At 37.2% G+C, this 26,615-nt stretch overlaps 2 protein-coding genes across 5 annotated transcripts; one reads left to right on the forward strand and one right to left on the reverse strand.

The window, feature by feature from the left end:
- Positions 1–5,827: 5,827 nt before the first annotated feature.
- On the forward strand, positions 5,828–12,697 carry LOC131432311 (zinc finger protein hangover-like). Of its 3 annotated transcripts, none has more exons than XM_058598515.1 (4): positions 5,828–5,941; positions 10,633–10,719; positions 10,777–11,013; positions 11,197–12,697. In XM_058598515.1, the coding sequence occupies exons 2-4, from the start codon at positions 10,644–10,646 to the stop codon at positions 12,135–12,137; spliced, it is 1,254 nt and encodes a 417-aa protein (XP_058454498.1). In that variant the 5' UTR covers positions 5,828–5,941; positions 10,633–10,643; the 3' UTR covers positions 12,138–12,697. The 3 variants fall into 3 exon arrangements, with proteins under 3 accessions (XP_058454498.1, XP_058454499.1, XP_058454500.1); XM_058598516.1 differs by having other exon boundaries at positions 10,777–11,004; XM_058598517.1 differs by having other exon boundaries at positions 10,777–11,004; positions 11,209–12,697.
- A 9,796-nt stretch (positions 12,698–22,493) lies between these two features.
- On the reverse strand, positions 22,494–24,282 carry LOC131432321 (cell cycle checkpoint control protein RAD9B). Of its 2 annotated transcripts, none has more exons than XM_058598530.1 (3): positions 24,144–24,282; positions 23,212–24,083; positions 22,494–23,142 (listed from the first exon to the last, which is right to left on the reverse strand). In XM_058598530.1, the coding sequence occupies exons 1-3, from the start codon at positions 24,175–24,177 to the stop codon at positions 22,504–22,506; spliced, it is 1,545 nt and encodes a 514-aa protein (XP_058454513.1). In that variant the 5' UTR covers positions 24,178–24,282; the 3' UTR covers positions 22,494–22,503. The 2 variants fall into 2 exon arrangements, with proteins under 2 accessions (XP_058454513.1, XP_058454511.1); XM_058598528.1 differs by having other exon boundaries at positions 22,494–23,160.
- Between the last annotated feature and the right edge of the window lie 2,333 nt (positions 24,283–26,615).

The following is a 26,615-nucleotide window of genomic DNA, read 5'->3' on the forward strand; positions in this document are numbered from 1 at the left end:
GCAAATGTCCGTATGTGTATGTGTTTTGTCAACAAAAAGGTCGAGATCTTGGAGATGACTTGACCGAATTCGATCCAACTAGCCGCACTGAACGCTAATGAATGTTCTTGAGGTCAGATGTATACTTTTCGAGTAACGTGAAGTTTTAGAATTAGAATGATTTTAAGGTTTCATACAATTTCTATCTTCGATTGGTCTTGTAGTTCCAAAATTACAAGGTAATGAGTAAATGAAATTTCGAACTGTTGTTTAAAACGACGGTCATTAAAATTAGTTCAAGAAAACTAAAAACATCGAAGAATATTCAGGCAAAAAACCCATGCGGATTGATAAAAAAGGTATCAACTCTCTGCTAGGTGGATTAAGCACGTTTTCTATATTCGTAACCATCTACGGGCAATTAGGTACAACATGGACTTCATTCGTTTTATACCATTCCAAATCATCTTTGGTGCAGTGATAAGATGCCAAATCAGCCCAGAGTAACCAGAGAGTGTCATGGCTGCCTAGGAATGGTAACAATCGCTTCTTTAGGCATTATTTACAGTATATGTCCTTGTTTACCGTTCCGGTAGTGATGATGCTCTGGTGTTTTTAGAGAACTCGTACTTTTGCTTCATCCTGAAATGCTTCTCTTGACTGTTTCGTTGCATGGTAGTACAAAAAGGCATTCCGGGGAGTTGCTTAAAGTCTTCCAGCACATAAGTTTGATCGTCCATTATCACGCAGAAATGCTTCGTGAAATATTTGCAATACAACGTGCGAGCCCGTGTTTTAGCTGTTTGATGCTGTTTGTCGTTACGGTTTGGTACAGTTCTCACCGTTTTCACGCACCGAAAGATCTGGTCTCTTCTGCTATATTTGCTTCACCTTCGCGTCTTTCTGGTGGTTCTTGAGATCCTTTTTTGTTCCTTCTTGGTTTTTTGTCAAACGAGTATAAGATTAAAAAATCTTGTGTGCTTTCTTGTAAGTTTTTTTACTGACAAATCTGAGAAGGGGGGGTTTGTTATCAGAAGATATTATCTAATAAGATTGCGTCTACAAACCGCACTTTTTTTCTATCTTCCTAATCCTAGTCGACATACACACTTAAAAAAATCCCTGTGATTTTACATCTTATTAGATGCACATAAATGAAGCGTCGCAGTTCACGCAAATTCACGTGGAAGAACATTTAATATTGTGTCTAAAACTCCATGACATGAAATTCGTTGAAATAAAAAAAACACTGATAGCAACCGCCGCGACTTGAACCGAGAATCATTGGATCGCAAGTACGTCTGTTAATCGACTGAGAATGCAAGTTACAGTCGAAACCAGTAAAATTCAAGCTAATCTAACATTAAGTCATTACAAATGAAATTTTCCGTCGTTTGACAGATTAGGTCTTTATGAATTACATCGTATGAGGAATTAAGTCACCTGTATTATTCAATTTTTTTTTGGTGTGCAGGGTAGCGGCTCCAGTTTTCATCTCTTATACGAAAACAATTAGCTAGAGTTAGATCTGCTGTCTCTGTTCGATAGATTGACTTTTTCGCGTCGCTATAACAGCAATATTGAACATTTATCATACTATTTTTCCTGCGGTATTCCTTTTTATAGCTGAAGTAAGGATATTGAACGAGGTTTGTTCAAAAAGTACAACGAATTTTGAAATTTCGCGTGCTACGAATGTTCGATTTTTTATCTTCTGGTGGCGTTATGTTTGTGCTCATAACCCTCACTTATATTGCAAATTCCGGTCATTTTGTATGTCCAGTTCGTTTTGACAGCTATTGTGCGGGTACGTATTCAAGGTAGTCTTCGATTTCGTCTAAAATAGATGGAATAACACATGGATCAATGAGTCCCGAGACTAACAATGGAAACAACATTTTTTTTACAATTTTTTTTTATTCATCAACATAATAACCTTTTAGGGTGATACAATGGTTCCAACGTTTTTCCAATTTTTCAATACCATGATTATGAAAAAATTGATCTTTCGCTTCAAAATAAGCTTCAGTTTCAGTAATGACCTCCTCATTTGAGCCAAATCTTTTTCCCTGGAGCATTTTTCTTAAGATCAGCAAAGAGCCAGTAGTCACTGGGGACTAAATCTGGCGAGTATGGGAGGTGGGGAAGCAGATCAAAGCCCAATTCGTTCAATTTCGCCATTGTTTTCATCGACTTGTGGCAGGGTGCATTGTCTTGATGAAAAAGGATTTTTTTTTCTCTGCATGTGCGCCCGTTTTTTTTGCGATTTCCTCCTTCAAACGCACCAGAAGTCAATATAATAATCACTGTTGATCGATCCACCTTTTTCGAGATAGTCAATGACAATCACGCCATGCGTATCCCAAAAAACTGACGCCATGACTTCGCCAGCTGACTGCTGCGTTTTCGGACGCTTAGGACGGCTTTCGCCAGCTGTGCGCCACTCAGATGACTGCCGCTTCGACTCTGGAGTGTAGTGATGTATCCATGTTTCGTCCATGGTCACGTAACGACACAAGAAATCTTTTTTGTTGCGAGTAATTAGCGATAAACTGCTTTCTGAATCATCGACTCGTTGCTGTTTTTGTTCCATCGAAAGCAATCGCGGCACCCACTTGGAAAAAACCTTTTTCATGCTCAATTTTTCATGAAGGATAGTGAATACACTTCCATATGATATCTGTGTCATCTCAGCAATCTCACGGAGCTTCACTTTACGATCTTTCATTATAATTTTTGTCACTTCACTCACATTTTCCGGTGTAACGGCTTCCACAGGTCTACCCGAGCGTTCCGCGTCATTTGTGTCGGTACGACGATGTTTAAACTCGGCGAACCACCGACAAATTGTTGCTTTTGATGGACAAGAGTCCGGATAACATTTTTCAATCCATTGTTTCGCTTGCACGGTGTTTTTACCCATTAAAAAACAATGTTTTATCAAAGCACGAAACTCGGTTTTTTCCATTTTTAAACAAACTACAAAACGACTTTACTTCAACCTCGATAACTCAGCTGTTTCTGGTCGGATCGACTTAAAATTTTGACCCGTTTCAAGCAAAGGTTAGTACTCTAGAAAGACGGGGTTTCTGGTTTACTACGAGCGCCATCTCTGCTTTAGTCTCGGGACTTATTGATCCATGTGTTATGTGCACCTTGCATAAATAAATTTTTTCCCCTTCGAATTATCAAAAGTTACATTTTATCCAAAACAAAACAAACAAATAATCAAATCTACGATTTATGGAATTATTACATCGAATTATCCACGCCGTTTTTTTTTTGCACGGTTTCCTCAATTTACACGGTTTTCTTCTACACGGATTTTTAACACGGTACGTAACCCCCGTGTAAAATGAGACCTTAGTGTTCTACCCTTGGCTGCCAGAATATCTTTGCGTTAAGGAGTGTATTGAAAATTAGCTATCCACATACATTTGTGTTGTGCGCATGTATTTGTGATGATTTTTTATGCTCAAACCATAGCATGCTGTGCGTTTGCTGTCAGCAATCGTTTGTTTACTTGTTTGTGCGGTTGAAATTCTGCGTTCTTAAAATGTCGCGTATTGAAAAAGGAAGTGATAATTAAGGTTCTGGACACATGGCTAAGTGAGAAGGGTATTACTTTCCAAAAATGACGAAGTGGGTTGGAATTCATCATGCCAATGTTAAAACCATCATTAATAAGTTTAAGGAACACTATTCTTTGGATGAGCTACCAGGAAGTGGCAGAAAACCCGGTTCTTCCAACCCGAAACTGGACCAGGAAGTGGTATCTCTAATCATGAAGAACAAATCAGTGTCAATACGTGATTTGGCCAAAAAATCTGGAACGAGTGTCGGAATGATCCAGCGTATCAAGAGGCGAAATCACCTGAAGACCTACAAGAAGCAGAAAATCTCGAAACAAAGTGTAGAACAGAAGGAACGTTCCGTTGAGAAAAATATCAATACTCCAAATTACCCTCAGCTTCGACCCATCGAACGTTACTGGGCAATCGTGGTAAGGCAGCTGGGAACATGCACGAGTTCAAATAAATTTGGGCTCAAGCGTCCAAAAAACGCGACGCCACACTTTCCCGGAACTTGATGAAAAGCGTTCGATCAAAAGCTCGAAAATTCGTGACTTAAATTTCATCCGGTTTTCATTATGCTCAAGTTTACCCTCGTACAATCAGGGATCAATTTTTAGGTTGAATAAAATATCGTTTTTTATCATAATTTGAAAGAAAAATTGTGAATAGCTTAATTTCGATACACTCCTTAGTAATAAGGTTTATAAGTTCGAGATGTATTTGTTCAACAAAAATAAATCATATGTTTTTGGGATTGAATAAATTAGTATTTTTTGTTAGATTCAATATCAATTGGAACTGTACACAGCTGTTTACGATGTATTTTAGAGCGCATCGAACTCGACACGCATTCAAATTACGTACCTTCACGCAGGTACTATACACTTAAAATTAAAATTTCTGAATTTATAGTTGTTTGGAGATAGTTACGAAATTGTTCCAAGTTACCATGCAGTCATAGTTATGTTACGGTAGAGGGAATCTATGGATACACAAGCAGTCTTACAATCACCTTTGGGTTTTCGTAACTGCTAGCAAAGAATTGTGGAAATGAACTGAAAAGAACGGAATACTAAAGGGTGATTTTTTAAGAGCTTGAGAACTTTTTTAAACAATAAAACGCATAAAATTTGCAAAATCTCATCGGTTCTTTATTTTAAACGTTAGATTGGTACATGACATTTACTTTTTGAAGATAATTTCATTTAAATGTTGACCGCGGCTGCGTCTTAGGTGGTCCATTCGGAAAGTCCAATTTTGGGCAACTTTTTCGAGCATTTCGGCCGGAATAGCCAGAATTTTTTCGGAAATGTTGTCTTCCAAAGCTGGAATAGTTACTGGCTTATTTCTGTAGACTTTAGACTTGACGTAGCCCCACAAAAAATAGTCTAAAGGCGTCAAATCGCATGATCTTGGTGGCCAACTTACCGGTCCATTTCTTGAGATGAATTGTTCTCCGAAGTTTTCCCTCAAAATGGCCATAGAATCGCGAGCTGTGTGGCATGTAGCGCCATCTTGTTGAAACCACATGTCAACCAAGTTCAGTTCTTCCATTTTTGGCAACAAAAAGTTTGTTAGCATCGAACGATAGCGATCGCCATTCACTGTAACGTTGCGTCCAACAGCATCTTTGAAAAAATACGGTCCAATGATTCCACCAGCGTACAAACCACACCAAACAGTGCATTTTTCGGGATGCATGGGCAGTTCTTGAACGGCTTCTGGTTGCTCTTCACTCCAAATGCGGCAATTTTGCTTATTTACGTAGCCATTCAACCAGAAATGAGCCTCATCGCTGAACAAAATTTGTCGATAAAAAAGCGGATTTTCCGAATGGACCACCTAAGACGCAGCCGCGGTCAACATTTAAATGAAATTATCTTCAAAAAGTAAATGTCATGTACCAATCTAACGTTTAAAATAAAGAACCGATGAGATTTTGCAAATTTTATGCGTTTTATTGTTTAAAAAAGTTCTCAAGCTCTTAAAAAATCACCCTTTAGATATTCGTAACACCTTTTTTTACTTGAAGATATTGAACGAGTAACATCGTTTCGGCGCTGTGAACATCGTCATTGGTACCGAACGTTGAATCCAAAAACCGGCAGGCAGTCAGCTCTCGATGTGATGAGCGCGAGTGAAACGGAACAACACATAGCAGGAGCTTCCCCGAGAGGACGGATTCCACCAGAGCGGGGGAAAGAAAGTAGCCGGACAACGAAAATCACGTCCATCATACCAGGTATTCATTAAGAGTCGAAGAAGTGGAAAAAGTTCAGTCAGTCGCACAGTGTGATCGGTGGAAGAAAGTCGTGTTTTTTATCTAGTTCGACGGATAGAGTCGGGCGTGTTGAAAAGCCTATCTAGCATTGGTAGTTTAAGTTAAAGTGAGTACCCGGCGATTAATTTGGGAATGTGGGAATTGACTGTGTGATAAAGGATGTTCCAGGATACACAGTGGTGCTTCGTTTAAGATGTACAAAACGGATTATTTCTTCAAAAAACATCTCTGCATGGCCAATCAGTTTTTGGAACTTTTAAATCATTCGACTTTTTTTCTGGTTTTACATTGTGTTTGATGGTGCCCCGTATTTATCAATTGGAATTAAATATGGAAATGAGAGAAATCGAACGGATTACGGATGATAGAGGTCGTTGATACGGTGGACTCTCTCTCCCTGAATTACTAACCTGAATTTGTTGGTGATGACGATGGCGATGATGATCGTGTTGATACGTAGCAGTTTTAAAGAGAAAGTTTCGTGGCGAGATCACTTCGGTGAAACGATAAGGAATAAATATTGTGGTGTGCCGAAAAACCCATCCGGGTCGCCTTAACGACTTCAAACATTGTTTCCGACGGACCTCTCCAGTGGATTTGATAACCTAATGAAATCTCAGCTAAAATTATGGCCATAGTTTTGGTGATTATTTAATATTTTAGCTAGTTTGGGGATCATTTCATCTGACTATCGAAGCGAGATCGTTTCAAAATTCCAACCAATATTAACTGTTCGATTAAAAGCAAAGCAAAAAATAGAACAGCGGAAATGAACTAAACTCATAAAACAGTTGACTTTTCAATGTCGAACAAACAACGGATTCGATACCGAATAACGTTAATTATGATTTCTGACCTAAAAAGAGCGAGAAATATAGGAAGCTGGTTTTAGTTTTCTTCTTTGTGCTTATGAATTGTGATTGCTTCAACTCGCGAAAGCAAAACGCATTGAGTGATCGGCTGCAATTAAACAAGTAGCATATCCCATATGCTTATCCATCATAGAATGTGCTTCGCTGTATTCCGAAGAAATGAAGAAATACCGTTGCTGTCACTTCTTGTCGCAGCACTACGAGATTCAATTTATGTTCTAAATACCTCAGAAATCATTTCAATTGACGTTTTCTTGTTTAATTTACTGTTTGGGAAACATTTGTGCTGTTAGACTACAAACCATTTTACTCATTTACCTGTAACCAGAACAACAGCTCTTTGTTTTCTTTGCGATCGGCTAAATTTGCCCTATTTTCCTTGGGAAAAGTAAATCATTTCGCTAAACTCGATTTGACGATGTAACGACTCGGAGTAAGCGCTACCAGGTGCGTGATTGGTCAAAGATTGTTAAACTGAACTTTTGCATACACTTTACGTTACATTCGTGGCGTTCGTGAACTGACGTATGTTTCCTAGCTAATAAAAGATAACAGTTACCTGTATTTGTAAGCAGATTATTACGGTTTTTTCTCCAACTGCTTACAATTGTTGGCCTCAGAATAGAAGACAGGCGATGAAACAGTCTTTTCCATATGATTGTTCGTTTGTTTGGTCATCAACCCCAAAAAAATGAATGATGATCATATGCATGAATGTTTTCCTGTAGCGACACGCAGCAGGTCAACTATGATGTAAACCAAACTTTCTCTTTTATCTTCACACATTTTTAACTACCAGCTTTCTGGTTATTCGAGAAACGAATCCAGCAACACTAAAGGGGTGTGGCAAAACCAAGAAACGCTCGAAGAAGAAGATGATGAAACAGAAGAAGAAGATGCTTAGCTGCTAAGTCTTTGGAAAGCCCAACTCGTAAAACGCAGAAAAGTGAAAAGGAATCGTACATATTGGATACTATCTTAAAACCAAGTTCACTTTCACGCGGATTCATTCGTAGACAGATTGATGGTCTATAGAGGCAGGTTCGTCGCTTGACGCACGTGATCGCTCATTCAAGTCCTTTGGTAGGAGGTAGCATTTCCGGATGCTTATTGAATCACAAGACCCAATTGAGATGTGCTACGCGATTTTTTAAGTATGATTGTTAATTATTGAGCTTCTCAGGATTGTCTTAGATTCGAATACATATATATTTTTAAACCCTGCATCCTACAGCACAAAGCATTGGTTTGATTGAACGGATAATTTTAGTTTAATATATAACAAGAGAATTTAATAATCTTTACCAATCAAATTGTTACATAATACAGTTGTGGGTTCATAAATCAAAGTATACATGAATGGAATATGACACTGTCCAAAGCGTGTTTCGTCTGTATGCCTAATTTAAATGGATAATACTTTGAAGTAAGATTTCTATCTTTGCAATCGTATAAATGATCGTATAATCACTTTACTTGGATTAATCATGATCCTTCACTTGGGTTATTTACGTTACACAACAGATCTACTCAGTAAAAATGTTTCTCTTATACTACAAAAGCGCAATTGAAACAATTGGAATATATGCAAGTGATACTAGACATATCCTGAATACATAATATTAAGTCTTTCTATATTATTTTTGTTAGTCCGTATGAAAATGAAATCCTAATCTTATTCGGTTCGCAGCGTTATGAATATATTTCTAAATAGTACACACAGAAAAATTAATTTTGAATTTAAAAATATTTTTTTATTTTGAATCAGCGCCTACTTCAAAGCAACTGTTTTCTGTTTCTACTCCCGCAGAAAAACATAAAATGAACATTAAATTCAAATATAATGTGTTTCGAATTGAACTATATTTTATTTCAATCTGGATTTGATTTCATTGCACTTGGAATCAAAAACAATTGTTAATTGATTCAAGGTAAATAAGTTTCGTTTCTGCAATCAGGCTTTTGTGCGATTGTGCGTAGATTCAATGATTGATAAATTGAATATAATTTATATTTATTATTGAATGCATTTTGTACGGTTGCGGTATTAACTTCTCTATTACCTTTCGTTAATTTTCAATAACTCTACTGTGAAACCGTTCCCAGGAATGAATAAAAATATAAGTTTCCTGTACATACATAATTCATCTGAATTATGAACTATGAATAATTTGAATCTATTCCACGACAAATTTGATTCAAACACACCTAATGTAATGTAACAAAAAAATTTGATTTGATTCAATAAAATTTTCGAATTTCAATCCATATCTTAATATATTTAAATGTAATATGCATTGCCACACTAAACTTAATTCAAAGAGTGTTTTATTTGATTAAAATTTTGATTCAAAAATAGTTTTATTTGATTCAAACAAATATTTAAAGTTGGCCTAAAGACTCAATGTATTCGAATCTAATGTGGTCTATTTCTCTACGTTTCCTATTGCTATGGTACATTGTTCATAGAACTGAAAAAAAAAAACAATTGTCGAAGGCCTATACATGGCCTACAAACATCTTTTTGTTAGTTGTCAGATACCGACTACTTGGTAGTGGTGGTTGAATGAATACTGAAGTGAAAGTTCATTTATACAACTTTGACCGCATCGTATTGGTCGATATTATTACTTTTTGGTAGACGATGCACGAAACAAGAATTTACAGTCAGCACAGATAGCTTTCTATAAAAAACTATTTAGTAAATTTACAGACAGTAAAATTTTAATATTCTCAATGTTAACGACATTTTATTCGCAGCATAGTTATCTTATTTATTATATATCATGCAAATATTTTCTAACTTGATTGACTTTTATATAACTTAAGTCCAGTACTCCTCGTGAAATTAGTGATAGCATCAGTGGATAATGTTATAATGATAATGGATAAACAACAGGGGTCATAATGTTTATCATCACGGTTAGTCCAAGGGTAGTAGGGTTGCTCTGTTTTTCCTAAAAATACGATTCTTAGTCCAAAACTATTCATGTAACGTCGATCAAATTCCCCACATAAGTGAAACCCACTGTTCAAGGTCGTTGCTGGACAGTTCCCAGAGTCAGATGAGTGGAGTGCAATGAACCAACCAAGATGATGTGGAACCTGTTTGAACTTTCCATTTTTCTTTTATTTGATCGTTTCCAGTGTTATTTTCTATTGGTAGCAAAGGTGGCTCTTGACTTGGTTGCTGTAGGCCTTGAAATTGCTCTGTCCATGTAACACTTTCTATTTTTACTTCATCTCATGCCAATCTGCTCTGCTTTTCTCGTGTCTAACACACGATTAAGGAATCATATGTTAGGCGAGAAATCAGGTGAAATTGTGTGGTAAGAAATCTGCATTGTTAATGAGATAATTATTGTTTACCGTTTATACATGTACACGATCATTCGTTTCGTATCAATGAATTGGGGTCAGATTATAACCGGCTTGTACAGGATTTTTTCAGGGGAGAAAAATATTTCAAACTTGAGATGTATAAGCATTTGCTGTTGAAATTTGATAACCGAGTCGAACATTCGGAAAAAAAATACCTGAATGTGTCACGAAAACTGGTTTTCCACTTTTTTGCAGCACTGCAGCCTGCCGGAAAGAAAGTTCACTTTCCTGCCGTCAGACAAATAAATTTTCGCTGTTTGGTTAAGTAGGCGGCTTTCTCGTGGTGATTTTTTTTTTCATTTGCTTCACCCGCTCCGATGCTCCGATGCTATACGAATAATGAATTAATAATTAGCACTTTCCTTTCACGGCACAACGACAAAGCCTACTTGGCCTTGCAGATAATCAGACGCGTGTGCGTTTGTTGATAAATTAAAAAAAAGCGTTCATCTGTAGCTGTTTTGAAGATAATGGCCCAGGCTAAATGAGACGCTCAAACTGAGTTAACAAAATCTCAAAATATTTCTTCGTTTTCCCGTTTCAGATATTTTAAAAATGAAAGTCACTTTTCTTCTAGAGCTACTGTTAATTTTAATAATTATTGCATTTGCCGCCTCGAAGCCAATTGAAGGTAATTTGTTTATTACGAAAACGTGAAATGATCATAATTTGGTGTTTGTATGTGTAGAAGGACGCGCGGTACGGAAAGGAGCCTTAATTCATCGACAAGCTGTGGATGAGGTGGCGGATGCAGCAGCAGCAGCAGTAGATCCTGCCCCTGTCGCACCAGTTTCTGGTGGCGATGATGATGATGACGATGATGACGATTCGGATGAGTTTGATTTAGGAGATGACGATTCTGCGGAAGATGATGATGCCGACGATGATGATGACGACGACGAAGATGATCTGATTGGTATTGGCGGTAGACCAATCGTTAGGGCTCCATGAACGGCTTGTTAAACCGATTAGTTCGGTTTGATCACAATGAATTTCTTTGAGTAGCCGCAGTATGCGAAAAAAAGATCCTGCATTGATCTGTTTTCCATGCCGTTTGTGGTACCCTTTTTGGTGGAATGCGTGCAAGATACATTCTTCACAATTTCAGGTTCGGTTGAAGATGAAATCGATGACGATGACGATGATGATGACGATGATGAAGATGCGGTGGCATCAGTTCCAGTTGCGGCGGGAGTGCCCTCGGTTGTTGACCAACAGAAACAGTCAGCCGTTAGTCAACCTGCACAGCCTGTTGCCGCAGTTGATGAGGATGAGGATGAAGAAGATGATGATGATGACGATGACGATGATGAAGATGATGATGGTTTGGGGTTTTTCGGTGAAGATATTCTAGGTGCTTTCGACGACGAAGAAGACGATGACGACGATGATGATGATGAAGATGAACCAGTGCCAGTCCCAGTTGAAGCTCCAGCTGCTCCGATCGCTCCATCAAAAAAGCAAAAGAAAAAACCAGTCCCTGTAAAGGAACCGGTAGCCGTTGCGCAGAACACCCAGGCTTTACTTGATTTAGCTGATGCGGCCGCTACACAAAATGAAATCGAAGCCCCACCGAAACCAAAGCCAGAAGGAATTGACGTTAATAACGAAGTGAATAAGATCGTCGAATCACTAGCAGCACAGAAGGCAGACCAGAATGCTCAGCCAGTAACGGAAGCAGTTGTAGAGGACGAGGAAGAAGCAGAATACGACGAGGGTTCTCCAGAAAAGGTACAAACATTATCATCAGATAATAACAAAGTTGATGTTGTTGCCGCTCCTGCAGCCGTGACCGCAACCAAGCCGACCAGTGACGACGACGACATCTTCGAAGGTATTACATCACTAGTGGACGACGACGACGACGACGACGATGACGATGATGATGACAGTGACGAGACAACGCCACAAAAAGTTGACCAAACTTCAACGAATAGCGAAACTGAAACGCAAGCCGATGACGCTGACGATGATGATGATGACGAAGAGGACAGTGATGAGCTGATCGACGAAAGCGCAGTTGAAGAGATTGCTGAATCCGACGTGTGAGTGTGATCAATTCCTCCCTCCGTACTCCCAATCTTGAGCAAATTCAGGCAGGTTGAACATTGTTGAGAGTGAGAGTGAGTGAGTGAAAGTGACAAATCCGAGAGAGAAAGACTCTTAATGACAAAGGCCAACGAAAATACTCACACTAGAAAACGAACGTGGCCAAGTTCCCATCCCTTCGTATGCTAACTTCTCCCAAGTCTTCAATATGAGAAGATTTTTCTACAAAATATTATAACTCTTCGAATCTTTCCAAAAACAAAACGGAAAATTATAATTTTCACGAGCCATTAACAACGAAGAGGAAGCAACGAGAGAGGACAATCAACAAAGACTTGTACATGACCGCGAGACTCCTCCAACAACTACCACAACCTCTAGTACTAAGTTAATTTATTTATTTATTTATTTAAATTATTTATTTAATTTATTGAGCGTGTATAAAGACGAATTGGACTAAATCAGGAGGAGGAAGAAATAAACTATTGCAAACACTTAAGCACAGAGAAGGGAACGAATAGACTTTGACGAATTTGTGCGAAGTATTGATAAAAAATTTATTGAAATGTATTTGTGCTTTATCCGTAAAATATCACAACCATGAAATGATTAAAACGCACCTTAAAAACATTTACCAACGAGGAATAGATTGGAAGAAATAAATATATGTTGTATGAAAATGAAATTTTCTGAAAAGTTTTATATAGATGTAGAGGTTGAAATAGCAAACTTTCTTCAATCCTTTGAGCCGTTCTATTATGTAAGGTTCTTTGTTTATACTACCTACTGAATATTTGATTCACCTCAAGCTGACAGGGTCTAGAGATAGGCTATTACTACTACATGGAATGAAAAGTCCCGGACTTCTCACAGAAAAGACGCGAATAGTTTCGAACCGTGTATATTTTTGTTAATAACAAGCCTCTTGATGGCCCAATACCAAACTTCATGAGAATCTATCCACTAGTATTTGAATAACAGCTGATCGTGTCATGCGAGTTCTAGTTTTCATCAAGCTATGGAAAAAGACGCACCAGCGCATTCATGCATAAAAGCAACGGTGGTTTGCAGTACGGATTGGTCCACCATCCTCCGTATTCTCCAGACCTGCCCCCCAACGACTATTCTTCGTTTTCAAACCTGAAAATGTTTCTCCAGTGAAAGAAATTTTCTTCGAATGCTGAGGTATGTATGTATGTATGTATGTGTGAAGCCACCATCAGTTCAAGGCATTACCAGTGGATGCAGGTAGACTTACAGTAGATCCGAATTTGATTATCAGATAACTTTCATATTACTGCTGTTAAGAAGGCCAAAATGGGCTTTGAGGACCCGGCGCCTTCCAGCAATAACATCCGGCCATATAATAAAAGAATTCGCTGTACCAGCTTAAACCTGCCTGATGGATTGTTTGTTAGAAGGGTGCGTCTTACTCATTTCAGACCTTCTGGGGAAAACACACAGCTTTCCCCTGTGAATCGGGTTGACATTTCACTCCTTCATCCAGTCATTCACTTGTAAGATACCCTGATGCACTCCCATCCCTCTTCCCTTACAATGTACTTGAGCATAGTATTATATAATGTAACATAATACACTTTAATATAATTTCCGGCAGTATAATACAATAAAACACAATATAGTATAAAACGTTGCAAAATCGTATGGTACAGTGTATTATAGTCTACTATAATATTTTATGATAAATATAATAGTATCATAATGTTATGTGACATAATGTAGTAAAATATACCATAATATATTATAATATAGTTTGGTCACTATACGACACTGAATATAATAAAATATTATTATGCATAAAATATAAAAATGTAATACTTCACAATGCAATATAATACACTTATAATTGTGTATGAAAAAAATGCATTACAATACTATATAAAACAATACCAAACATTGTACCATAATATAGTATAATATAGTACAATGTAATATTATATAATACCACAAAATATGACGTAATATAATATGATACAATTTAATAATATATGTGTAAAGTGAAATGTGTAATATGGAAATGAAAATGTAGCTGATAATGAAAAAGATTATAATAATGGTAACAATAGTAGTAATAATAATAATAATAATCATAAAAATAATACTAATAGAAACAATAGAAATACTAATAATAATATTATTAATAATAATAATAATAATACTTAAATACAACAAAATAATATAACATAATATAGTATAATATGTTTTAATTTAATATAATATAATACAATGTCATAAAATATAATATATTATAAATCAATATATAAAATAACAGTTAATGCAGGAAGTAGAATATTTCTCTTCTAATAATAATAATAATATCCAAATCTATAAAAATAATATATGTTATTATTATTGATGACAAATTAATAATAATAACAATAAATATAATAATGAAAATAATAATAAAAAACAACATAATATAGTACAATGAATTATATAATAAATAATAGAATGAATAAAATGATATGTTGCGATATGCTATGATATTATATTACTTCAATTTATATGTCATTTCTCATCCTCTCATTCTGCCATCAACGCATTCCATCGACCAATTGTCACCACAGATACACGTGTAAGCATGAAACAGGAACCAGTGAGGACCAAGTTCACCTTGTGACGACCTTGATATTTAGTTAAAATTTACTTTAAAAATGATAACTTATAACGAAAACATTTTTTTTTATTTTGCGCAGAGGTACGTAGTACTACTCATAACAAAGCCTATAATATAATATAATATAATATAATATAATACAACATAATGCAATACAATATAACATAATATAATAGAATACAATGTAATATAATATAATATAATATAATATAATATAATATAATATAATATAATATAATATAATATGATATAATATAATACAATATAATATGATATAATGCAATGCAGTATAATACCATACAACATAGTATATAATAACATAAAATAGTGTAAGACGATAATATGTGAAATAATATGCTATGATACAATATAACAGTTAATGTCGCAGTGTAAGTTACGCTCTATAATAATAATAATAATAATAATAATAATAATAATAATAATAATAATAATAATTCATGATGTAATAAAAAACAGAATTATATGTTGTAATATACTATGATAAACACTGCACTTTAGGATGGGCTTCAACCTACAAGCCATTTCGCACCCTCTCATTCTGCTACTAACGCAGAAGGTGAAATTGTTTGTCAAGAAATTAGAATAAAGCAAAATTTTGGGTTATTTTTATCAAAATATTGATTGGAACAAACTTATCCACTGAGAAAAATTAATTATCTTGTTTTGTAGTTTCAAGCAGCGATATTTGCTATATCAAACCAGATTTTCTTCTGTCACTAATTCAATAAAAAAACGTTGCTAGAAACTCAAATTTGGTCATTTTTACATTTTTTTCTCTGCGAAATTGAAAAATTCTATTCAAATCTGTACGTCTGTTAACTGTGATAAACCGTGGCAGGGCTGAAAAAATAACCGTAAGTCAAAAATCATTGGTGATCTAAGGTCACTGCTGATCTTAAGATCACTGATCGCGTATATAAAACCTGTTTTAATCCACCAAGTGGTGTAATGATGCCTTTCTCATATCTCACATATTGTCATATATAAATGTATGGTATTATTAAAAAAAAATTTCTTTCATTCCTGAAAAACAAAAATGGTTGTCAATAACCTAGTATAACCTATAGAGTGAAAAAGTACTCAGTTCGGTTAGGCCATCTCTGAGGAAACGAAAAGAGGTGCCTCCGAAACCAGAATCTGAGAACCGGTATAATCGAAGTTGGTTCGAGAAAAGTGACTGGGATCCATTTTTGAGTCTATGGCTACAATCTTCGGTCGTTCATCAGAAACCCAAAAACAAAGAAAGCCAAATTAATATTTGCCGTCTGCTGACAATGACTATCGATTGGAATAGTTTTGAGGCAAGTTTAGAAATTATTTTACTTTTTATTTCCGGTGCTTCCGGAATCAGAATACGAGAACCAGCATAGCCGGACTCGAGTTATTTAGTTGTCTATTGACAATTACTACCGATTGGAATAGTTTTGAGGCAAGTTAAGAAATTTTTTTACGTGTGTTGTTTCGCCGCTTCAAGTAACGGTATCCAATTTTTAACACACTTCACCATATAATTCTGGAACCGGGAGTCAAACCCGGATGAAATTTGGCAGTTTTTTTATGGGATCATGATACCTTTCATTTTAATCAAAGCTAGTTGAAATCGGTCACGCCATATCTGAGAAAATTGAGGAAGTAATTTGAAACCAGATTTTTTTCACTTATCATCCTGTAACTCCGGAACCGGAATTCTGATCAACATTAAATTGAGGAGCTTTGTATAGGACAATTGTACCTTTCATTTGAATCCTAGTTTGTGAGAATCGGTTCAGCCGTCTCTGAGAAAAGTAAGTCACTTATTTTCATTCTTTGCACATATTAGGCCGTTTCAAAAACTCCGACTTTCAGCCAGTGAAAATTTGGAGTGCAAGCACCTTCAGTCAGTGAAAATTTTGGAGTGCAAGCAATTGTACTCCAAATCGATAGATGGTAAATTTTACCAATCGGACTCGTTTCGCGTGACTTTTGCCGGATCTGCACTTCCAAATTTTGTGGTAGTGAGTGGAGTTTGTCTAACTGTTCGGTTGTATGTACCACGAGTAGTGCACTGTACAAGCTGCAAACAGCTAGGGCATACGGTAATCTATTGATGCATCAAACTGCGATGCGGCAAATGTGGAGAGACCCATCAGGACGATCTCTGCAGAAGAGCAGCAGAAAAGTGTTGCTACTGCGGGGAGAATCCTCATGATCTTTCGGTGTGTTCTACGTACATACAGCATGCGGAGAAATTGAAGCGATCCGTGAAAGAACCTTCTTACGCGGCAATCTTAAAAAGAACCACTCCATCGAACCCTGAGAACCCGTTTGCACTCTTGCCAGTTGAAGAGGAACGACCCAGGTGAAGGACCTTCCTACACGCAGGTTGAAGGAAGCAGGAAAAGACAAAATCTGGCTTCTCCTTCGCCTGGTTTTAAAAAAACTTAGAGATGATAAGGAGTACCCAGCACTTCCAGGGGCATAAAAAACCCGAATGACTCCAAATCACAACCAGAAAATCAAACAAACGCTGGATCATTGAAATTTTCTGATATCGTGGACTGGATATTAATAGCCTTCCATATTACTGATCCTCTAAAAAGCCTCCTAACTGCTATACTGCCAACGGTAGGGACATTTTTAAAACAGTTGACTGAACAATGGCCCGTCCTTGCAGCGATTGTATCTTTTGATGGATAATTTACCAACGAGAATCGACGATATGATCATGGTGCTTCAGTGGAATTGCAGAAGTATCATCTCAAAACTTGATTCTTTCAAACACTTAATACATACTCATAATTGCGATGTATTCTCCTTGAGTGAGTCATGGCTGACTTCCAACATCAACCTCGACTTCCATAATTTTAACATAATCCGCAGAATTGCAGAAGTATCATCCCAAAACTTGATTCTTTCAAACACTTAATACATACTCATAATTGCGATGTATTCTCCTTGAGTGAATCATGGCTGACTTCCAACATCAACCTCGACTTCCATAATTTTAACATAATCCGCCTGGATCGAGAAAACTTTTATGGAGGGGTACTTTTAGGGATCAAAAAGTGGTATCGTATTAACCTCCCCTCGACACCGGGAATTGAAGTTGCTGCTTGTCAAATTAATATTAAAGGCAAAGATCTATGTATAGCTTCCATCTACATTCCTCCCAGAGTCTCGATAGGGCATCGTCGGCTTGCAGACATCATAGAACTTCTTCCTTCACCGCGGTTGGTTTTAGGGGACTTTAACTCGCATGATACAGGATGGGGCTGCTTATATGATGATAAGCGTTCTTCGTTAATCCAAGATCTGTGTGACAACTTCAATTTGACAATTCTAAACACGGGAGAAATGACACGGAACCCTAGACCGCCAGCACAACCAAGTGCGCTGGATTTATCGACTTCGCTACAGTTAGATTGCAAGTGGAAGGTAATCTGTGATCCTCATGGTAGCGATCACTTACCGATCATAGTTTCTATCACCAACCGTGTAAGACTATCGGAAACAATCCATGTTTCGTACGATTTCACACGAAACATTGATTGGAAAAGTTTCGCGAGCTCGATATCTGAGAAACTAGAAACATCACAGAAGCTTCCTCCGGAGGAAGAGTATACATGTTTGGCTGGCTTGATTCTCGACACCGCAGTTCAAGCTCAGACGAAACGAGTACCCAGCGCGCAAACTAGTATGCGTTCTCCCAACCCATGGTGGGACAAAGAGTGCTCAGAGCTGAAACCCCAGATAATTATCGGAAATACACGGCGTTAAAATTTCAAATGAAAAGTCTGATTAAAGCTAAGAAACGCGGTTACTGGCGAAGGTTTGTTTACGGATTAACGAGAGAAACAGCAATGAGCACTATTTGGAATACGGCCCGTCGCATGCGCAATCGAAATCACGCGAACGAAAGGGAGGAATATTCTAACCGCTGGATATTCGATTTCGCTAAAAAAGTATGTCCTGATTCTGTTCCGGAACAGAAAATATCCCGCGTCGCGATTTCGAATACAAACGAAACACCGTTCTCGATGGTAGAGTTCTCACTAGCGCTCTTGTCGTGTAACAATAGAGCCCCGGGGTTAGACAGAATTAAATATAACTTGTTGAAAAATCTGCCTGACTCTGCCAAAAGGCGCTTGTTGAATTTATTCGACAAGTTCCTCGAGGGTAATATTGTTCCACACGAATGGAGAGAAGTGAGAGTTACCACCATTCAAAAACCTGGGAAACCAGACTTCGATCACAATTCGTATCGGCCGATTGCTATGCTTTCCTGTATTCGGAAATTGTGGGGGAAAATGATTCTCTTCCGTCTAGACAATTGAGTCGAGACAAATGGATAGCTTTCAGGTACACAATTTAGGTTCCGCAGAGGCAAAGGAACGAACGATTGTCTAGCGTTGCTCTCAGATTTTTTAAATATAATCTATTGACAAAACGATTCAACTACAACTTCCTCAGGGTTCATGCTTAAGCCCCCTTTTATACAATTTTTACGTAAACAATATTGATGAATGTATCAACACATCTTGCACGCTAAGACAACTTGCCGACGACAGTGTTGTGTCTATTATAGGACCCAAAGCTGCCGATCTGCAAGGACCATTGCAAGATACCCTCGACTACGGACTACGGAGAAAACCGAGCTGGTTGTATTTTCAAGGAAGCGAGAACCAGCACAATTACAGTTTCGACTAGGGGGTGAAACCATAGCTCAGGCCTTCACATTGAAATATCTGGGGGTCTGGTTTGACTCCAAAAGTACCTGGGGATGTCACATTAGGTATCTAAAACGAAAATGCCTACAGAGAATCAATTTCATTCGTACAATAACCGGAACTTGGTGGGGCTCTCACCCAGGAGACCTGGTCAGGTTGTACAAAACGACGATATTGTCAGTAATGGAATATGGATGTTTCTGTTTCCGATCCGCTGCGAATATTTATTTCATTAAACTGGAAAGATTTCAGTATCGTTGTTTGCGTATTGCCTTGGGTTGCATGCAATCAACTCGTACGATGAGTCTTGAAGTGTTGGCGGGCGTCTTACCGTTGAGAAACCGATTCTGGGATCTCTCATATCGATTGCTTATCCGATGCGACATCTTGAATCCGATGGTGATAGAAAACTTTAAAAAGCTTGTCGAGCTTAATTCACAGACACATTTTATGTCCTTGTATTTTGAGTACATGGCTCAGAATATAAATCCTTCTGGGTTTGTTCCCAACCGTGTTCATTTTGTGGATACTTCTAATTCTACTGTGTTTTTCGACACATCCATGAAAGAAGAAATTCGTGGAATCCCGGATCCTGTACGCCCTCAAGAGATCCCAAAAAATTTTAATAATAAATTTAAAGAAGTCGACTGTAATAAAATGTTTTACACTGACGGATCATATCTAGACGGGTCCACTGGCTTCGGTATATTCAATGTAAATTTCACCGCTTCCTATGAACTTAGTAATCCAGCTTCAGTTTACGTCGCAGAACTAGCTGCAATTCAGTATACCCTTGAGATCATTGACACTCTGCCCACAGATCACTACTTCATTGTATCGGACAGTCTCAGCTCGATTGAGGCTCTCCGTTCAGTGAAGCCTGGAAAGCACTCACCGTATTTCCTGGGGAAAACACGGAAACAATTGAGTGCTTTATCTGCAAAATCATACCAGACTACCTTGGCTTGGGTCCCCGCACATTGTTCCATACGGGGCAATGAGAGGGCGGACTCGTTAGTCAAGGTGGGCGCACTAGAAGGTGATATCTATGAAAGACCAATCTGCTTCAATGAATTTTTCAGTTGCTGTCGTCAGAAAACTCTAGCCAGCTGGCAGAATACGTAGAATAGTCTAACTCTGGGACGATGGTTACACTCAATAATTCCACAGATATCGAAGAATAACTTTGTTTACGGGGGTTGGACGTGAGCCAAAATTTTATTCGTGTAATGTCAAGGCTTATGTCTAATCATTTTATGTTCAGCGCGCATCTCCGTCGTGTGGGGCTCGCCGAGAGCGGTGTCTGCCTTTGCGGTGAGGGTTATCATCCCAAGCAACCAGAAGTTCCACAATTACTTAAAAAGTCCACTTTCTTGCTGCTTAAAAGTACACGCGGAAATGAAAGTACAGATCAAGTTCCGCGTGAACTTTCTAGCTGCTTAAGAAAACACGTGGCAATTTTTGACAGTTCGAAGTACAGAACAAGTTCCGCGTGAACTTTCTCACTGCTTAAGAGTGCACGTGGTACTTCTAGCAACTTGAAAGTACAGAACAAGTTTCGCGTGAACTTTTTCGCTGCATAGAAGCTGAACAAGGTATTCTAGAAGCAGCTTAGAAGTTCGTTCCGCTGCGTCGCGCGAACTTTCAAGTGTGGATAATTACTTAAAAAATGGGCTGCTTAGAATGCTATTGATTAACTTTGAGAGGTGCTTAAGACAAATCAGTCCCTTTTATCCGAACTTTTGGTTAGTTGGGATGACATCGAGCATATTGATTGGACGTGTGTCGAGTATTGTGATGCCCGGTCCCAATTCATAGGTTTCCTTCGGGATCGATGTATACCACCCTTCGTACCAGTCCGCGACGTCTTGGCAACTCGATGCTTCCTTACATGACTCTCATCTATAACTTCTTGAAAACTATCAATGTCCAAATTGAGTGCTCTCCCTATCTCTCTCTCTCTCGTCTACAGCTCTATCGCACTCTTTTTTACGCTGCTGAAAGTATGACCGGTATAAACGATGCTTCGGAGCGTGCGCCTGCCTTGAACTGACTGAGTTGCTGAAAACTACCCAAAAACGCCACATCAACGTCAGAGCACACCAACAAAGTATCCCAGCCAAGGATGATCTCTCTCGTTACAATCTGAAGAACGTGAAGATCCAAAAAACTCTAAAAAATTTGTGCCACAAATGAATGATGTATTTTAATTCAAAATCAATATTTTGTAAATCCCACCCTCCTCACATTCCTTTACTAACTCTAGGGGAGTATGCCGCCCCCTTAATACGGCGTCCCTTCTTCTTCTATAACAACAAGACAATCGGCCACGTTAAGCTAAAGCAAATGAGCCAAATAAAAATTTTATTATAAAAAAAATCATCGCAGAAAGGCGAAAGACAAGGCATCATACTGCACTACTGATACAGACTATTATGTATACCTAGTTATTTAATAATACTAACAAAAAAATTGGTTGATAATTTGAAGTGCGTTGATGATAAAAACTACCGTATCGAACTATTTGCTGGATGAGGGGATCAGTCAAAAGTCAAACCTATTGTATTTATAAAGACTGTAGAACATCATTATCAGCCCAGCGATGCCAGTGTCATAGTGGGATCGTAGTACTTAGTCATGCAATGATCCTGTACGCTATGAATCGGCTGCGAAGTCTGTTGCAACAGAAAGGTCAAATTCAACAAACAAAAAATGAATGTAATGCCAAGACTACTTTTTAGAACATCATTATTTGAGGTCACATTAGTATTTCAAATATTAAGCAAGATCAAAAATAGTTGATCGAGCATGTTGAACGAGGATTCCTACTAAGAACTATTGTCAACCAGTATTGCTTTTAACTTTAATCTCGTTCCAACGGATAGTTTAAAAATGTTGGATTTATTGAATTATTATGGAACCACTTGGGGTAGGACAATCGCGTCCATTGATTTTCGGATGGAAATAAAAGTTTAGGGAATACATGGTTAACTGTAGTTTTTCAACTATCTTCCGTGTCCGAGTTTTCTGCGTATACTGTTCCCAAGCATTGCTGTGAATCGAAGGTTGCTTCGAAACATTTATGGAAAATATGGCGCATTTTCTCGTCACGTCGTTTCCGATCAGCGATTGCTTCTGGAGATTCAGGAACTGTTTCAGGTACAACAACCTCTACCGAAATATCCGTTTGTAATGTGGATGAAAACAAGGGTTCTGAGTTGAATGCCTCAAGGTGGCAACCTTTTTTCGCATGAGGCTGATTAATATTCACAGACTGTGGTTGAAAACTTCGCTTCTTAAATGGCGTTGTATGTGAAGCTATTAAACTTTCAGAATTAAGATCGTCTGTGTTACCAGCAAACACTATATCAAATGATAGTGGTTTGTCTCTCGTTTCTACTGGTGGATTTCTTTCTAAAGAATTCACGAGTTGGCTGGACTTATTGATGGAAGTAGACGCTGACTGAGGTTGAATATTCAAGCCATGTAAGAATAAACTTTCCGATTGTTTGTTATTCTTCGTCGAAAGACAGTTACTGTTTCTAACGTATGGTTGTAGATGATCTATCATTGAAGATGCCAATTCGATTGAATGAACATCGTCTCTCAAATGACTATTTGTTCCTCGCATATCAGACGTCTGGGATGTATTATTCACCTTGAATATTATAAATTAAAAAACAAACAAATACTAAATTAACATGTTCACCTGATATGACGGGGTAGGACACAATTCAATCAGTTGACTGTCTCTTTCGGTTACTGGGGCAGCTAAATTGGGTTTTCTATTGGCTCGTTGTACTTTTCTGCTTGACTCCGCAAGTCGCGGTCTCATAGTACCCATAATGAATGTAACATGCAGTACATTGTCCTTTCGCATCCTAATCAAAATTGGAGATCCTTCATTGTTAAAGTTCATTTCTACCAGCATCCGGTTTTGACCAGCATAACACGTCATCGCTTTGAACTCCTTATAACAAAATGTAAGTTTTGAATCAGACTCTAAATCGTACAACTTGAAAACACGACTTTTAATAGAATACATCGAGCGCATTGTAGTTTTGTCTTTGGTGGGATGGTCCATATAGTTCGTAACGATGATTTCGTCCGTTTTCATGTCGAAAGTAATTTCTTTATTTGACCTATGGAAATGTAATAGTATACCATTCAATGATTTATGATCGGATACTATTTTGTTCGCAAAAGATTCTGGTAGCCGCAACGAATTGATGTGATCATGCTCCAGCAATGAAATTTTGTGGGTCTTGAGAACGTGTGCTTTGCACTTGAACTGAAAGATGATTTTCATACGATCAATTTGCAGCCAAATTTTGCAAATCAGAATTGTATGCAGATTTTTGAATATCTTCAGTATCGGTTTGATGAACACTTTGCAATTATTTTCCACGAAGCAGTCGTTGGCTCCCTGATTGAAACTGATAAAATATTCCATATTGAAATTAGCCACCGCATATGCTGTGCCCATAGAATTTACTACTTTCAACGATAGACCCGTTGGAAGTGCCTCTACCAGTAGTTCACTGCCGATTTTTGAGAAGAAATGTACGGTCTTGGCCAATACTGTAAAGAATTTAACATTAGAAATAATTTATCGTAACACTATTTAACTATTGAAGTTACATTTTACATTGGACCCCTTTATAACACAGTTCATTTTGTAAGTTTATTAGTGAGTTAACTATGCCAATATACAAAATGTGCGAACAATAATTATTTCGATTGGCAATATATACAAAAGAAAATATTTCGACTCCGCAACATAGTTGCCAGGTTTTTTTTAAATCTGTATGCTTTCATACGTTTCAATACACGTAAGTACGACACAAAACTATGCCGGAAAAGTGCAAATATACCCCACTTGTGATGGAATTCCTGTGATCAAACCCAAAACCTGTCTGTGACCGTTTTCCGTACCCCAAGAGCAGTTCAAAATCAATTTGGTGAGCAAAAAAAAGGTCTCACCACCAACACGCTCAGTACCTTTTTCCTCCAACGCTCTGTACTTTTTGGTGTGAAACTGTGCTCGATTTCCAAAATCTGTGAAAATCTGTGATTTATTCAGGAATCTGTGAAAATCTGTGATCATTTTCAGAAATCTGTGAAAATCTGTGATCATTTTCAGAAATCTGTGAAAATCTGTGTCATTTTTAAAATCTGTGCAGAAAATTCAAAATCTGTGAAACACAGATTAATCTGTGAACCTGACATCCCTGCTGCATCCCGGCTTATCCTGGCGAAATTGCTTTTTACTTTTTTTTATTCGACTTAATTTCTGTATAAAATGTTCAAAACGACGTATGTAACAATGAGAGATTCTCTTTGTTTACTTTCTCTTTCGATTATTGCGAAATACTTCTGCTTTATTCGGTAATTTCTCCTGAGCAGATTAAAAGATGATAGCTTTAGTTATTATTGTCGGTAAATTATTGGAGAGAAGGATTGCTAAGAGTGCCGTAATAATCAAAAGAGAAAGTAAACAAAGAGAATCTCTTATTGTTACATACGTCGCTTTGAACATTTTATACAGATTTGATATTCGTCAATCCCGCATGCACGGAAAATAAAAATTACCTATTATTTGAGTTCTTTTTACTTAATTTTGAGTTCTTTTGAATCTTTTCTTCCGTTCGCTCCTTCCATTGTTGTCAAAATACAAAGAGCAAAACCACCCAACAGCGAGAGTTTCGTTCAATAAGCCAAAATTAAGTAAACCAACTCTAGAGTAAATATACCTTACCATTGAGTAGATATAACTAATCTTTAAGTATTTTTTTCCACGTGTCTTACGGAAACTGTATTTGGCGTATTTGGCGGAAAAATCTATATGTACAACATCTTTCTCGAAAAATCAAACATCGATTTAGTGCGGAAACTTATTTTGCGACCAAAAAAATAAATAGTTCGCTCGACCTGGTTTACCCCTATGGAATCCAACACAAAAACTGAAAACCGGTATTTATCTGTATGAAATTTGAAATATCGGTATTTTGAGAGAGCATATCTGTATTCCTGTATCGAGTTCAAAAATCGGTATAAATACCGAGAAATCGGTATAGTTGGCAGCGCTGCTTTGCAGGGTTACCGCAGATATACGGATTTTTCAGTATTATTCTGATTTTCAAGTACATTGGTAAAATTCACTGAATTTTATACGGATTTTGCAAAAAAATGCTGATTTCATACAGATTTTTAAGGAAGTCAATAGTCAATCGTTATAAATAGACATAGAAAAATTTCACTTGGTTAAATCGATGAAAACATGGGCAAGTTGAACTCAGTAAAAATAATAAACTCTTGAACTTCCAGAATGCACCCGAAGTTTGTAGTACCTGTCAAAACTTTGAACGATACCCAAGTAACATTTTTAATTTTAATAAATACTTGTAACTGTCTTTAATGCTACATAATAAATCTTGCATTAAAACTTTAAACTCCACGAAAGCTTACTGAAAACCTCTATAAGAACATGTTCCTGCTAAGTGGACCATTCTTCATAAGGTTTATAAAGCAAAGTGAAGAATCAGCATAAACCTGCGTTAAAACTCCAAATTCATGAAAATTTTGAAACCAGCTTTACGATCAACATTAAATTTATTCGGATGGAATGAATTCCGCTATGAATAAACTTTCGTTTTGATCATATTTTTCTTGAGTATGTGTTTGTCATGTCTGCTTTGAATGCAATCAGTAAGAATTTATTAGATTTTATTTACGAGCTTGAGGCTTTTTCCGAACGTAGAAATTTCATGCGCTTTTATTTTTATCGTGAATGTATGAATAAAAATATGAATTATAACTAATCGCCTTGAAATAAATGCGGTTTTTGCGAAAGTCTCCATAATTTATGAACATTATTTTCTGTGATTCATCGTCATTTTTGTATAAATCTATTTCGTGGCGTTAAAACTTGTGCATACGTCCTGAAAATGAATCATGAAAGTCCATCATATTTCCTTCTTTTTTGCATTTCGAAGTTTATTTGATGTCAATAAAAGCTACGGCAAAAAACATCATAATGGCGGCCATGAAATTTCCTTTAATGCAAATTACACTTAACGTAAGATGCAATAAATCAAATAGGCCACAACAAAT

The sequence above is a fragment of the Malaya genurostris genome, chromosome 2 (genome assembly GCF_030247185.1).
Source record: "Malaya genurostris strain Urasoe2022 chromosome 2, Malgen_1.1, whole genome shotgun sequence".
NCBI classification, from domain to species: Eukaryota; Metazoa; Arthropoda; class Insecta; order Diptera; family Culicidae; genus Malaya; species Malaya genurostris.

Bases quoted from the DNA above. Each gene is read 5' to 3' on its own strand.
- LOC131432311 (XM_058598515.1), top strand. From the start codon at position 10,644: ATGAAAGTCACTTTTCTTCTAGAGCTACTGTTAATTTTAATAATTATT. The intron at 10,720-10,776 runs GTAATTTGTTTA...TTGTATGTGTAG, and splicing joins CGCCTCGAAGCCAATTGAAG to AAGGACGCGCGGTACGGAAA. The intron at 11,014-11,196 runs GTAGACCAATCG...TCACAATTTCAG, and splicing joins TGATCTGATTGGTATTGGCG to GTTCGGTTGAAGATGAAATC.
- LOC131432321 (XM_058598528.1), bottom strand. From the start codon at position 24,177: ATGAACTGTGTTATAAAGGGGTCCAATGTAAAAT. The intron at 24,084-24,143 runs GTAACTTCAATA...AATTCTTTACAG, and splicing joins AAAGGGGTCCAATGTAAAAT to TATTGGCCAAGACCGTACAT. The intron at 23,161-23,211 runs GTGAACATGTTA...ATAATATTCAAG, and splicing joins GTCCTACCCCGTCATATCAG to GTGAATAATACATCCCAGAC.